The 14,479-nt window shown below is 40.5% G+C and overlaps 1 protein-coding gene and 1 pseudogene across 4 annotated transcripts in view; both read right to left on the reverse strand.

Annotated features, from left to right (window-relative positions):
• Window positions 1–1,529: 1,529 nt before the first annotated feature.
• LOC102744663 (phosphorylated adapter RNA export protein pseudogene) lies at window positions 1,530–3,872 on the reverse strand (annotated as a pseudogene).
• Window positions 3,873–10,786: 6,914 nt separating this feature from the next.
• LOC102743109 (guanine nucleotide-binding protein G(s) subunit alpha) overlaps window positions 10,787–14,479 on the reverse strand; it is an 18,509-nt gene continuing 14,816 nt past the window's right edge. For all 4 annotated transcript variants that reach the window (XM_081832524.1, XM_081832523.1, XM_081832522.1 and 1 more), the window contains 7 exons: window positions 12,778–12,832; window positions 12,571–12,644; window positions 12,416–12,474; window positions 12,188–12,308; window positions 11,870–12,000; window positions 11,520–11,587; window positions 10,787–11,304 (listed from right to left, as the gene is read on the reverse strand). In XM_081832524.1, coding sequence (XP_081688650.1) covers window positions 11,158–11,304; window positions 11,520–11,587; window positions 11,870–12,000; window positions 12,188–12,308; window positions 12,416–12,474; window positions 12,571–12,644; window positions 12,778–12,832 — 655 coding nt within the window. In that variant the 3' untranslated portion in view covers window positions 10,787–11,157. The remainder of the gene's footprint in view (window positions 11,305–11,519; window positions 11,588–11,869; window positions 12,001–12,187; window positions 12,309–12,415; window positions 12,475–12,570; window positions 12,645–12,777; window positions 12,833–14,479) is intronic.

Raw genomic sequence — 14,479 nt, forward strand, 5'->3', positions numbered from 1 at the left:
TATAGTTGTGTGGACTTATTTGGGGGCTCTCTATTCTGTTCCATTGATCTGTATGTCCATTCTTATGCCAGTACCATGCTGTTTTGATTACTGCAGCTTTGTAAAATATTTTGAAATATATTTCAGTATGATGCCTCTATTTTTGTTCTTCTTATTCAAGATAGCTTTGATTATTTGGGGTCTTTTTTTCCATAATCATATTGGAATTTTTTTCTATTTCTGTAAAAAATACCTTTGTGATTTCAATAGAGATTATACTGAATTTATAGATAATTTTGGATATTATGGACATTTTATCAATATTAATTTTTCCAATCCATGAACATGGGATGTCTTTCCATTCACCTGTGTCTTCTTTAATTTCCTTCATTTTATAATTTCAGCCTATCAGTCTTTCACCTCTTTGGTTAAGTTTATACATAAGTAGTTTATTCTTTTTGTTGCTGTCATGAATGGGATTGTTTTCTTTTTCTTTCTTTCTTTCTTTTCTTCCTTTTCTTTTCTTTTCTTTTTTTTTTGCCAAGGTAACATTTTTAATACCCAACTTTTTAAACATAAGGTAAAATAGTCTTAGGCAACTCCTGGAAATGTTTTAATTTCCATGGCAATTACACAGGTATGGATCACATTCAGTATTTAATGTATGAATGAGTTAATTAAAAAGAAGTCAAAAACAGGGGTGCCTGGGTGGCTCAGTTGGTTAAGCATCTGCCTTCGGCTCGGGTCATGATCCCAGGATTCTGGGATGGAGCCCCACATCAGGCTCCTTGCTCCGCGGGAGGCCTGCTTCTCCCTCTCCCACTCCCCCTGCTTGTGTTCCCTCTCTCGCTACATCTCTTTCTGTCAAATAAATAAATAAAATCTTAAAAAATAAATAAAACAAAAAAAAACCTCCCTTAAAAAAAAAAAAAAGAAGTCAAAAACAAAGTTAAAGTTAAGAGCCAATACCTCTTTGAAAAGCTTCTGATGTTAATTTATTTCTGGACAAATAAGTGGGAAGAGCCATCAGTGTAAACCTATTTTAATTTTAGTCTCTATCCTTAAAATTGCCTAAAAATTCTTAGAACACAGAAAAACTAAATTTGAATGCATTTGTAATAGCTTAACAATTTATGTACCTTATTAGGATCTTTTAATGGAATGTTTTGAAACCAATCATAATTTGCTGCAAAGATAAATCAGAAAAAGAAAACAAATCTGTGAATAGTATGTTACAATGTCCTGGACAAAAGTAATTATCAACTAGTAATAATTACCACATGCAACAGATTGAGAAATTAAATCCTCTGCTATATACCTTTAAGTATTTTGTTGGACATGAGGAATGTTTCTATCAATAACATTCATCTCCTGTGGCACCTGGGTGGTTTAGTTGGTTGAGCATCTGCCTTCAGCTCAGGTCTTGATCCCAGGGGTCCTGGGATCGAGCCCCTCGGGGCTCCTGCTCATCGGGGAGTCTGCTTCTCCCTCTCACTCTCTGCCTTACCCCACCCCCTTTCCCCTCCCAGCTTGTGCTCGCTCACTCTCGCTATCTCAAACAAATAAATCTTTAAAAAAAAAATTTCATCTTCCCACAAATTCAATTTTATTTTAAACAAGAAAACCGTTCTTTCTCTCCAGATTTTTATGTTTATCAGTACAAAGTGAAACAAAGCAATCTCAATAGCAATGGCTTATTATATGTTATTTTAGAAAGGTTTATTCCTCAAAATCCCTTAGTCCATTTAGGAATGAACTAAAAGATGTCCAGATTGTGAGAACAGTCAACTCAGTGGCTCCCTCTACATCTGCCTTGGCCTCTCCACGGCTTGCTGGGGCTCGTCAAGAGAGGCCAGTGCCTCATATTTATCACTTGCAAAAGTTTCTCATGATGCATCGCCATCTTCTTGAAAATTTAGATTTTTAATAGCTTGTTTCATCTTTTTTCCCCAACACTTGTGTTCTCTTCCTAGCAGCCTTTTTATGTTCCTACTCCTTTTGATTTTCAATGTAGAAAATGTCCTTCATTTGTTCCTCGCTGACGCTAGGAGTGTTTTTCAGGAGATCCAGGAAAACTCCACCTGGTGTTTTTCTTCAACTAGCATTCATTACGAAAAGGCCAGCATTTTGTTCAACTTCAGCAGTTTCCATCAGAAGTTCAGGTGCCTTTTTGTTCCCAATTATCCTCACTACTTGTGCTGTCAGATCTTTCTTTGGAAAGATCTGCAAGCTGAAAGACATTTCCTGCAACTTGAAAGAAATTTCATCAGCCAGTTTCTCCTGTGAATCGTCCTCTGTGATCGGATGCCGGCCTTTGGAGTTCATTTCTAGTCCAACCCATGGCCTGTCTTTAAGAGGTCAGTTCTGTGTGAGATGACCTTGCCCATTTTCCTCTTCCTTTGATCCCATTCTTTTGCCACCATGCATATATTCATCTAGGTCTTTGTCTAATTCTTTTGTATGTTCTTGAGATTTCCTCTTAAGTTTCTTAGCAAGCAAATAATTGTAGGTCTCCCATTGTCTGCTTCTGGCAATAGCACCCTCCATTCCCAAGATAGCAAGTTTGGTGGCCACTGGACCTTGATTCTGTTCTTGTAGCCCAGCACCCCATATGTTGTTAACCTTCTCCAGGAACAGGTGGTTTCTGGCTGCTCTGGCTTGGGAGGAGGGTTAAAACATTTCTGTTGCTTGCATTTCCAAAGAGAGCTGTTATCATCTGTATCAGAAAAACTCTCTTCACTTGAATCCACACTTTTAACAGTCTGATAATGTGATACTGGTGTTGCTGTACCCTGGAAGGGCCTCACGGGGCTGTCCCCACCTAATGTTTTTGGTCCCTGCAGCGGCCTGTCACTGGGTGCAACTGTCATGTCAGAATCCAAGTCAGAAAGCTGCCCATCAGGGCGCCTGGGTGGCTCAGTCGTTAAGCGTCTGCCTTCGGCTCAGGTCAGGATCCCCGGGTCCTGGGATCGAGCCCCTCATCGGACTCCCTGCTCAGTGGGGAGCCTGCTTCTCCCTCTGACCCTCCCCCCTCTCATGCTCTCTCTCTCAAATAAATAAATAAAATCTTAAAAAAAAAAATTCTTGGGGTGCCTGGGTGGCTCAGTCGGTTAAGCAACTGCCTTCGGCTCAGGTCAGGATCCCAGGGTCCTGGGATCGAGCCCCGCATCGGGCTCCCTGCCCGGCGGGAAGCCTGCTTCTCCCTCTCCCACTCCCCCTGCTTGTGTTCCCTCTCTCGCTGCGTCTCTCTCTGTCAAATAAATAAATAAAGTCTTAAAAAAAAAAAAAAAAGAAAGAAAGCTGCCCATCCTCCATGTCACCAGCCTCCTGCAGCATCTTCCCACAGCCTAGGTGGTTTGCTTAACTTCCTTTTTGGGTAGTTGTTTGTGTACAGAAACGTTACTGATTTTTATATGTTGGTTTTTAATTTTGCAACTTTACTGAATTCGTTTATTAGTTCTAACAGCTGTTGTTGAGCCTTCAGAGTTCTCTGTATATATGATCATGGTCATCTGCAAACAGAGGTAATTTTACTTCTTCCTCTCCAATTTGGAAGACTTCTATTTCTTGTCTAATTGTTCTGGCTAAAACTTCCAGTACTATGTTGAACAGAAGTGGCAAGAATTAGCATCTTTGCCTTGTACTGGATCTTATAGGAAAAGCTTTCAGTTTTTTCCCCATTGATCATGGTATTAGCTGTGGACTTTTTTCATATTGGCCTTTATTGGGTTGATGTAAGTTCCTTCTGTACTATTTTGTTGAGAGTTTTTTTTATCACCAGTGGATATTGAACTTTGTCAAATGTTTTTCTGCATCAACTGAGATGATTATGTACTTTCTATCCTTCATTTTGTTAATGTACCACATTGATTGATTTGCATACGTTGAGCCATCTTTGCATCTTAGGGGTAAATCCCACTGGGTCATGGTGTAGGATCCTTTTAATGTGCTTTTTAATTTTGTTAGTATTTTATTGAGGATTTTTGCATCTATGTTTATCAAAGATATTGGCCTGTGGTTCTCTTTTTCTTGTGGTGTCTTTATCTGGCTTTAGTGTCAGGGTAATTGGCCTCGTAATACGAGTTTGGAAGTGTTCCCTCTTTTTCTATTATTTTGAAAGAGTTTAAGAAGAATTGGTATTAAGTCTTCTTTGAATGTTTGACAGAATTCACCTATAAAGCCATCTGGTCCAAAAAAAAAAAAAAAAAGGGGCGCCTGGGTGGCTCAGTTGGTTAAGCAACTGCCTTCGGCTCAGGTCATGATCCTGGAGTCCCGGGATCGAGTCCCACATCGGGCTTCCTGCTCGGCAAGGAGTCTGCTTCTCCCTCTGACCCTCCTCCCTCTCGTGCTCTCTGTCTCTCATTCTCTCTCTCTCAAAATAAAAAAAAAATAAAATCTTTAGAAGAAAAAAAAATAAAATAAAATAAAGCCATCTGGTCCTGGGCTTTTCTTTGTTGGGAGGGTTTTGATTACTAATAGTGTCTCCTTATTTGTTATTGGTTTGTTCAGGCTTTCTGTTTCTTCTTGATTCAGTGTTGGTAGGTTGTATGTTTCTAAGAATTTATCTACTTCTTCTTGGTTATCCAATTTGTAATGTCTCCTCTTTCATTTCTGATTTTAAAAGTTTGAGTCTTTGCTCTCTTTTTTAAAAAAGATTTTATTTTTAAGCAATCTCTACACCTAATGTGGGACTGGAATCCAAGGTCCCAAGGTCAAGAGCCACAGGCTCCACCAACTGAGTCTGCTCTCTTTTTTCCTTAGTCTAGCTAAGGGTTTCTTGATTTTGTTTATCTTTTCAAAAAACCAACTTGTAGGGTTTTTTTTTTCCTATTGTTTTTCTATTTGATATATGTCTGCCCTAATCTTTATTATTTCCTTCCTTTTGCTTAGTTTGTTCTTTTTCTAGTTCTTTGAGCTGTGAAGTTAGGTTGTTTATTTGAGATCTTTCCTCTTTTTTAATGTAGGCGTTTATCACTATAAACTTCCCTCTTAGTACTGCTTTTGCTGCATCCCTTAGGTTTTGGTATGTTGTATTTTCATTTTTGTCTGTCTCAAGATACTTTAAAAATTCCTTTTAATTTTCTCTTTGGCCCAATAGTAGTTCAAAAATGTATTGTTTAGTTTCCACATATTTGAAATTTCTCATTTCTTACTGTTATTGATTTCTAGTTTTATCTTATTTTGGATGGGAAAGACACTTGGAATAATTTTGATCTTCTTAAATTTGTTAAAACTTGTTTTATGACTTAACATTGATTTATCCTATTTCTGTTGAGAAGAAAGTTCTGTATATATCTGTTAGGTCCACTTGGTCTATAGTATTATTCAAGTCATCTGTTTATTGATTTTTCTGTCTGGATGATCTATCCCTTTCAATACCTATTGAAAGGGTATTGATTTTTCATGTTGATCTCATAAACCTGTTCTTTACTAAATTCTCATTTTTAGTAATTATTTTTCTGTGGATTTTTTTGGGGGGAATCATGATAGTTATATCATTTTCAGTACAAGATAAAAGTAAAAGTTTTACTTCTTCCTTTCAAATTCTCAGGCCTCTAATTGCTTTCTTTTATCTAATTGAATTGGTGTGTATTTCCAATACAGTGATAAATAGTACGGTGATATGGAATCCTTGTCTTTTTTGTTTCTTGTTCCTGACATTAATGGGAAAGCTTTTAGAGGTTTCTCATTAAGTAAAATGTTGGTTTGGGGAGAAAAAATTTGTATAGCTATTTAACATATCTATGTTAATTGGTTACTTAATCGTCAGTTAATAATATATTTATATTTAAATATATTTAGTATACTTATAATTAATATATTTATATATGTAAAACATATAGGAAAGTACATTTTAGATAATGCATAGTGTACTTTATATATTATATATAAATTGTATATATAATATATAAAAATATATATATGATCTATAAAAATATATATATAATTATATAGTATACATATAGTCATTAAGAAAGCACCCATTGATTACTATTTTATTGGATTTCCAAAATTATAAATGGGTATTAAATTTTACAAATATTGCTATTCTGCTAATATTGAACCAACCTTGAATTCATAGAATAAATCTCATCTAGGCATGATGTGTTATTTTTTAAGTGTAACATTGGATTCTGTTTGCTTATATTTTAAAATTTTCACATTGATATTATAAATGAGATTGGTCTGTAATTTTATTTTTGGATGCAATCTTTGGCATATTTTAAAATCAATGTTATACCTGTTTTACAAAAATAATTTTGAAATTTTCCTTTGGTTATACTCTGAAATAATTTAAGTAGTGTTGGAATTATTTGATCTTTAAAGATTTAGTAGAATTCTCTGTAAAACTACCTGGGTCTAGTGCCTTCTTCCTTTCTCTCAATTAAAAAAAATTTTTGAAGTATAGTATACAGGCTGGAATCTGCATGAATCATGGGTATATAACTCAGTGAATTTTCTCAAATAAATTTGTTTAATCAGCATTTAGGTCAAGAAACAAACACCCCATTAGCCTCCCTCATGTCTCCTTCCATTTCCTAGCTTCCCACTCCAAGAGCCTGGATCCCACTTGTCATGGTGCTCACTATGGTAATGTGAGGGTTTTTGTTTTTTTTTTTTCCCCTATGGTAACTGATTTGCTTAGATTTTTTTTTTTGTCTCCACCAGGGTCAGTTTTGATAAACAGCATTTTTCTGGACAACTATCTATTTCGTCTAGGCTTTCAAACTGATTTACATAGAATTATACAAATTGCTCTCTTATGATTTAAAGTTTTTTTTTCCTATTATCTTCCCTAATCCTTAAAAACTGTGGGTACTGGCTAGATCTTTCTAGATGTTCCATCAAGCTCTGTGCAACAGAAAATTATAAATCCTTCTCTCTCTGTGTATGTGGTAGTGTTATTAAACATACATTTTTCTGTGGGTCTAGCTAGTTATCTAGGCATCTATTTATCTTACTATCTAGGTATCTATGTGTATTTCACGTGGTTGAGAAAATGGAAGGGCAGCTACAAAGCATTTGCATTCCTGATAGAAGAGACAGTCGGCTGGGCTGTCTTTCCCTCTCCTCTCTGCCTTGGGCAAAGATGTGATACCGTCTTGCAACCAAGAGAAAGAAGCCAAGAGAATTGTTAGAGGCACCGGCCCTGCTATTGATGAGCTGCTTAAGTAACACTAGGAGCCACTTTCAGAATTCTTCAGGATTCCTGTGAAGTGAGTTATAAGCCTCTGTTTATCTGTGCCACCCCAAGTCAAGGTTCTGTCACGTGCAGCTGAATACATTCCTAACTGAGAGAATACATTAGACAAAACCAGAAAACTTGAGTTGTTCATAGTATATGCATGTTTAAACACAGGAAAATTATCACAGAGACACCAAATCCCCTAACTCTAAAAGAGGAACCTGGGTAGCAATTACTCAAATTAAGTGCTTACTGCAATGGCCTTTTTAGTGTAGCCATCGTTAAAAGCATAATTTGCATAAATTATTCACCATGTTTTAAATATCACTTTTTAAAATTTTGTACCGTGGGGCACAGATTGGGTACATCTTGTACAGATGATAGGATACATCCTCAAAGGGTTTCAAAGAGATTAAATGAGATAATTCACAAAAAGGGCCTAGGACAGCCCCTATCACATGTTAAAGTACTCCATAAATATTAAGTATGATGTTTTAATAATTAATATTAATTAAAAATATTGATGTTAGCTACTCACATGGATGGCAACTCCTTCTCATCTTTTGCATTCCCATAAGAAAAGTCACCTCCCCTGAGAGGCCCTCTCTGGCTCTTCTATCTAAAGTGGAATCCCTCCCCAAATATCTCCCATTCCCCATTGCCCCATTCTTTTTATTAGCTCGGAGACCTTGTCGCCATCTGTAATTCTTTTGATTATGTATTTGGTAAATGTATGTCTCCCCTGATAGAATATAAACCCCAATGAGAGCAAAACTCTCAGTGGCTGGCAGAGATCCTATGCTCTCTATACATTCATTGCATACAAAGATGACCAGTCATGGCCAAGAAACCTTTAAAATAGAATGTCATTTGACATAGGCGGGTTTTGCAGAGATGGTCATTTTGGGGAGTATGATTTTGCCCACATTTAAATAAAAATGAAAGTGGGTAAAGATTCTGCTCAATTCTAGACCCTCCTCATACTAAGCTTTATTGGGGAGCTTAGTGGTTTATTATTATTATTTTTACTTATTCTCTAGAAGGTCAATACATAGTTATATATGGTCTATACACCTTTAGAAAGTGTGGCACAAATTGTTACCTTTAGAAAAATGTTGTTTTGCATTCAAATGAAGATGTAAAATTCAGCTGAAATTTTAAAAACCAATGGCTACTTGTAATCAAAGATTTGGATGAAATTCCTCATAGTTTTTTGGCTTTCTGAAGATCCTAGAATTTAGATTTTAAAGTAACCCTATAAAAGTTATGTTTGGGACCAGGTCAGAGGGAAAGTAGAAATGGAAGTGTTTTCAATAGAAGGAATAAATCCTAAGGAACAGAAGGAACCCTCAAACACATTTGAGTGACTGGAGGGGAAACCAAAGCAACCCTTTGAACTGGGGGGAAGGCAGGAGTATGTCCAATGCTACTGTCCGAGGGAAGAGGACCCCCTCCCTGCTCTGCCACCGACCCCACCTACTCCACCATCCTGGGTGGCTCTGGAATCCAGAAGAGCCTGCAGGATTTCCCCTTGGGGTCATAGGTCATGGACTCCTGACAACTGGCATCCTGGAAAGAACAACAGGAGACCTTTTCCTCTTTTTTCTTTGTCTTCCAGAAGGACAGTATGGTGTGGTAGTCAGGCAGTGGGCTTTGGTTACCTGAGTTTGAAGCCCATTTTCCCCGTTTACCAGCCTTGTCTCTGACAGCAAATTACTTTCTAGGCCTGGGTTTACTCATTGGTAAAATGGTGGTGATGGCCAAAACTGTCTCACTGGGCAGTGGTTGGCACAGAATAGGTGCTGGGTAACTGACTTTCATGACCCTCCTTCTAGAGGAGGGTCATAAAAGGACCAGTTTTGACCTGCAAGGGGGTGGGGTTCTGGGGCATCATTTTCTTGGTTTAACTGCTCTAGGGCCTGAGAATTTGTTTCCTAATTTTGATGGATCTGTGGCTAGTGCTGTGGTAATCTTCTGTTTATTCTTCAGAGAAGGTTCCAGAATTTCTATGTGGGCGGGCGGGGGGGGGGGGCGCCATACAGGCAGCCATCTTGGAAGAGCTGGCCATCCTGGTGGGCTGGTCTTGATAGCTGGTACCCAGGTTTTTGTTAGCTGTTTATTTGGAGTACTTTGGAGGATTATGGGGATTGGTGGGTTGGTCTTTTGGCTATATTTGCATAATAAGCACTTATGTAGATTGATGTTAATTTGGGGGTGTTTTGGAGAGTTGTTTTGCAACAAAATCTACAGAGCACGCACACAGTTTTTATGTGGACTGAATATTACGTAGGAAGCTTTCGAAGGGTTTATGGAGATGGGTATTTGCTACTTTTTCTGCCCTCTTTGGGGCTTATTTTGCTCACCCCTGGGGAGCTATGTGAGAGGATTAATTTGGCTGGGATTAATTTTATCTGGAAACTAGAACCATAAGTGGATTTTGGGGCTGAATTACAGAATCAACTTAATGTTTCATTTGGCCACTTTCAGAGGGTGCAGCGGTTGATGCTGAAGACAAGCTGGTCTCTTCTCCCACCTCTCCAGGAAGCCACACCATGGGTGACCACAAGCTTAAGGTATGACCCTGGGGATGAAGATTAGGGAGCCCAAGTGGACCTCAGACCCAAGCCACAGTTCATTACAGCTTTACTCAGTTTCATGTGCAGCCTCTGGATGCTGACCACCACCCCACCCCCCCAGCACCCCCCATGAGTTTATAGTGCATTTTATTATGAGACTCCCCATTTTCCCCGTTAGTGTATTTTTTTCTCAAGTAAACTGTGTGTTCGTGAATTTTGCACTTTTATGACGGTTTATTAGTTATGAGTACTTTGCTTATTAGGGAAATCAACCCTTTGTTACAGATTTTTACCCAGTCTCCACCCCATTCATATTTTGTTTTATATAATTTTCACTTTGTATAGCCCACCCCACCCCCGTGGCCTGTGGAGGTTAGATCATATAGAAGAGGCCTTCTATAAACCAATATTCTAATTGTTAAAATATCCATTTTAAAGGACTTTTTTTGTATTTAAGCGGTGATTGATCCACATAAAATTCCTTTGTGTACGGAGTGAGAGAGAGATCCAGTTTAAGTTTGTCCCCAAACGTTTAGCCATTTGTTTCAAAGCCATTTCTATTTGATAGCTCTTTTTTTTTTTTCCCCAACTTTGAGGGATAACGGACAAAATTCCGAGATAATTAAGTGTACCATGTGATGATTTGATAAAGGTCTACATCGTGCACCATTTCTTGAGTCACCCCACTTCCCGTCTTTTGAAACACTGCATTCCTGAATTTCCCCCCACATACGTGAGTCCGTATCCTAAAGCTGGACAGAGCACCCCAAACCTAACACCTATTTTGGGGAGAGATTCTAGGTAAAACAGGCACAATGTGATGACCTATATAAGGGAAGCTGGTAGAATGGATAGGGTGGCAATGACCAGTTCGGGAGTCTTTACATGGGCTAATGGTTTCCTAAGGGGCGTGGGCTTGGGCAAAGGACAGCGGTAGACTTTCTGAATTATCTGCAAGTTGTTTTCAGAAACCCAAATTATGGGGACAAACCATGAACAATGGATATTTGCGCGAAGCCGCAAGTAATTCACAGGACTCACATCCTTTGCTCACATTTAATTTTTATTTTGATTTTTTTTAATGCTGCACAAGACAATATTTATTTCATTTATTCCTTTTCTTTTCTTTCTTTCTTTTATTTCATTATTTCTGTTTGCTGCTGTTATTTTATTTACTGAAAGAGAGAGGGAACTTTTGTGGCCTTTTTCTTTTTCTCTGTAGGCCGCCTTAAGCTTTCTAAATTTGGAATATTTAAGCAAGCTGAAGGGGAAAGGGGGGCTTCGCAAGATCACTTGGGGGGAAAAGGAGAGGTGGCCTTGTTAATCATGCCCTATGGTGGGTGATCAACTGCGTGTACAGTTACGCTTCACTCTGAATTGTGCTCAAGGCTGTACTTAAATTCGGGTGTCCCCTCCTCAGAGCAGCTCGTACTGACGCAGGTGCATGCGCTGGATGATGTCCCGGCAGTCGTTGAACACGCGGCGGATGTTCTCGGTGTCCACGGCGCAAGTGAAGTGCGGGTAGCAGTAATGCCGTCCGTCCCCACTGGCGGTGCTGATTCTCTGCGGGGCGGACACAAGAGAGCCGAGTCCGCGCCACCTCCCTCCAGCCACCGACGGGCCACCCGCCAGGGCCGAGCGCACCGGCTACTTACCGAGGCTACGTGCAAGCTAAAATCCTCACTGGCCACCAGTGACTGAAGAGCGTTTGAGCCCCAAACGTTCAAGTGAATTTACCCCCCGGAGAAAAGAGAAAACCAAAGACGGTCTCTCCTCACCAGAAATTCGTCGCGGATGAAGTACTTGGCCCGGGTCACGCGGGGGTCCTCTCCGGGCTCGGGAGTAGCTGTGAAGGACAGAACCATCTCGGTGAGGTCATTAAAAGGTTAAGGGCAGAGCTAGGGTGCTGGCATCATACTTCTTTTTTCTTGCTTCCCTACAGATCCCTTACAGTTTGGTGGTGGGAGTGAAGGGAGATTTACATTCTTAGAGGTTGTTCATTTAGGGGATTCTTAAACTCCACCTACGTGGAAAACCTCCAGAAAGGGAGACTTGTAGCACATTCGTGAGTGTAGGGGACCCATGAACTGAACTGTGCTCCAGTCCAACAGCAGGAGGCCATACGTACCATCCTCAGGAGTAGTGTAGCGAGCAAATTCTGGAAAGTAGTCCTCAATCTTCGATTTTCCAGCAAGGACTTTCTCAGCGAGCAGGTCTTGCTTGTTGAGGAACAGAATCACAGAGATGGTGCGCAGCCATCTAACAGAGAGGAATGTGGGCTTAATGTCCAGGAAAAGAAAGCATTCTTTCTGCAAGGGGTCTGACATACATGCACAAGACTCTTTTTAGTAACAGTGCAAATACAGGGCTTTGGGATCAGTCACAGGACCCCCCCCCCCCCCGCCAGGTGAGAGGCCGGGAGGAAGCCAAGGGGATGCTCCCAAACCTGTTGTTCCAGATGCTCTTGAAGAGGTTCAGAGCCTCCTGCAGGCGGTTGGTCTGGTTGTCCTCCCGAATGACCATGTTGTAGCTGCTACTGGCCACCACGAAGATAATGGCAGTCACATCTTCACGCAAGAAAGCAAAAGCAATGCTTGTTAGAGGTGAACGTGAACCTTAATGATTCAAAGAGCACAACGTCCTTACAGAGCAGAGCAGTCTATGGCTTCCATACCATTGAAGCATTGGATCCATTTGCGGCGTTCATCGCGCTGGCCACCCACGTCAAACATGCTGCAGGAGACACAGGACACCCGGTCACCCCACCACTCTGCTGGTGGGAACTGAAGAAAACCAGTCTCTATCTTGAAAAGGGAACCGTTCACTTACTGGAAGTTGACTTTGTCCACCTGGAACTTGGTCTCAAAGATTCCAGAAGTCAGGACGCGGCAGCGAAGCAGATCCTAAAACAAGATCTAGGTCAATGGATCTCACCAAAACCAACTGGAATATTAATAATGGCCAACTGGAAGCAAAAGTCTTGACTAGCTTGGAAAGAGGGCTCCAAGTCCTCTGACTGTGAGAACTTTCACCTACCTGATCGCTGGGCACATAGTCAGCCTGCTTGATGACATCAATCTTGTCCAGGAAGCTGGGAGGAAAAGAACAGAGACACACAGGGGTGTTCAAGGAGCTCATGAGCTCATGCTGATTTGCCCCTAATTCCTGTCTCGCTATGAAGTTGAGCTCAATGGAAATGAGGGTGTCATAGTTATATGGCATTCAGTCAACGGGAGTTTTGTCTGTGTTGGTTATGTTGAGGACTCAAAGCCTATACCTTAGAAAGGTTAGAGCAAGCAGCATTTAAGAAAAGGTATTTGGGGGACTAGTAGATCTAGGCCTCTCAGGGCCCCTGGCCTACAGGTACAGCACAGGACCAAAGCGGGGGTGGGGTTGGGGGACTCTGGACTTGGTTCTGTGCAACCAGCAGAGACCCCCAAACCAGGCCTACCTGATCTTGGGCCATTTGAAAATTATTAAAAATTTAAAATTTTCAAGTTGTTTGCCGCTGACTAAAATGGCAAGTAATTTGAAAACTGTATACTTCTACTCCATTCCATTTTTTTTTTTTTTAAAGTAAAACGGCACACTTAAAAGCAGCAAGGATTTTCCCCTCAAGGGACTCGTGAAAATGAGATTGTTTGAATTACTCAGAATGGGTATCCCTTCCTCCTACTTTTTAAGAATCTCACTTATTAAAAGAGAACAAAAGAGGTTGACACAAAGGGGCCCTTTCTGGCCTAACCACACCGAACAGGAAACAAACACAAAGTTCCCTTCCGTTCTGTTTGGTCCATGAAATAGAACCCTCCAGATAGGAGACTTTTGAGTTTTTAAAAAAAATCCCACAGCCATCCAGGTTATGGATCCTTCTATGGCCGGGATCCTGCACAAAAGAGGGGCTTGGGGCCTGAGAGACAACCATCCACCATAAGGAAGCTTTATATCAAGAGTGGGCCACGACTTTCCCAAAGCAAGGACGACCTCGAGGTGCTGCTGGACTAGACACACCATTAGGAAAAGGAACTTTGGAAAGATTGGGGTGATTTAATTAATATGGAAAATGAATGTTAAAACTGGGCGGGGGGCGGGGGGGGGAGTTTTTCCTGGGGCAGGGGGAGGAGATAGGGGGTTTGGAATTGTTTTAAAACTGAAAAGAAAATCACAAAGGGAGAAAAGTCATACTTTGAAGAAATTCTGTACGTTCCCCCCGCCCCCCATCCTCTTTACCAGTTTAGAGTTAGTCTGGCTTAGAGGATATACTAACTTGCCCAATCAGTCCTACATTACAGCACCAGTCCAGAAATAGCTCCCCAGCCGCCCTGGCCTCCAGCACGTTGCCATGGCAACAGAACCACAGTTCTATAAATAGATCATCAGCACCAAATCTTGTGAGAGAGACATCTGGAGCCAGGCCAGCCAAACCCCAGCTCAACAAATAAAAATAGGCAGCTTAAGAAATGGGCAAGATACCAGTATGGCAACTTTAACGTAAAGGCAGTTCAACCAGAAACATACTGGTCAGCGTGCCCCATGCGCTATCATCCTGCCCGGGGAAGACATTTTAAAAGTTGTAACCTATGTTCTTCTTTCCCCCACCCCTCTCCAAGTTTCCTTAAAACTTGCCATAAACTGTGCAAATGTTGCCATTTTCAGATAAAGTTGCAGGAGCAACATAATGTTGCTGTAAGAAAACTTTTAAATGGTGTGAAATTAACAACAACAACAACAACAAAAC

This window comes from Leptonychotes weddellii, chromosome 10, assembly GCF_054177405.1.
Source record: "Leptonychotes weddellii isolate Sample4059 chromosome 10, ASM5417740v2, whole genome shotgun sequence".
In the NCBI taxonomy this organism is placed as follows: Eukaryota; Metazoa; Chordata; class Mammalia; order Carnivora; family Phocidae; genus Leptonychotes; species Leptonychotes weddellii.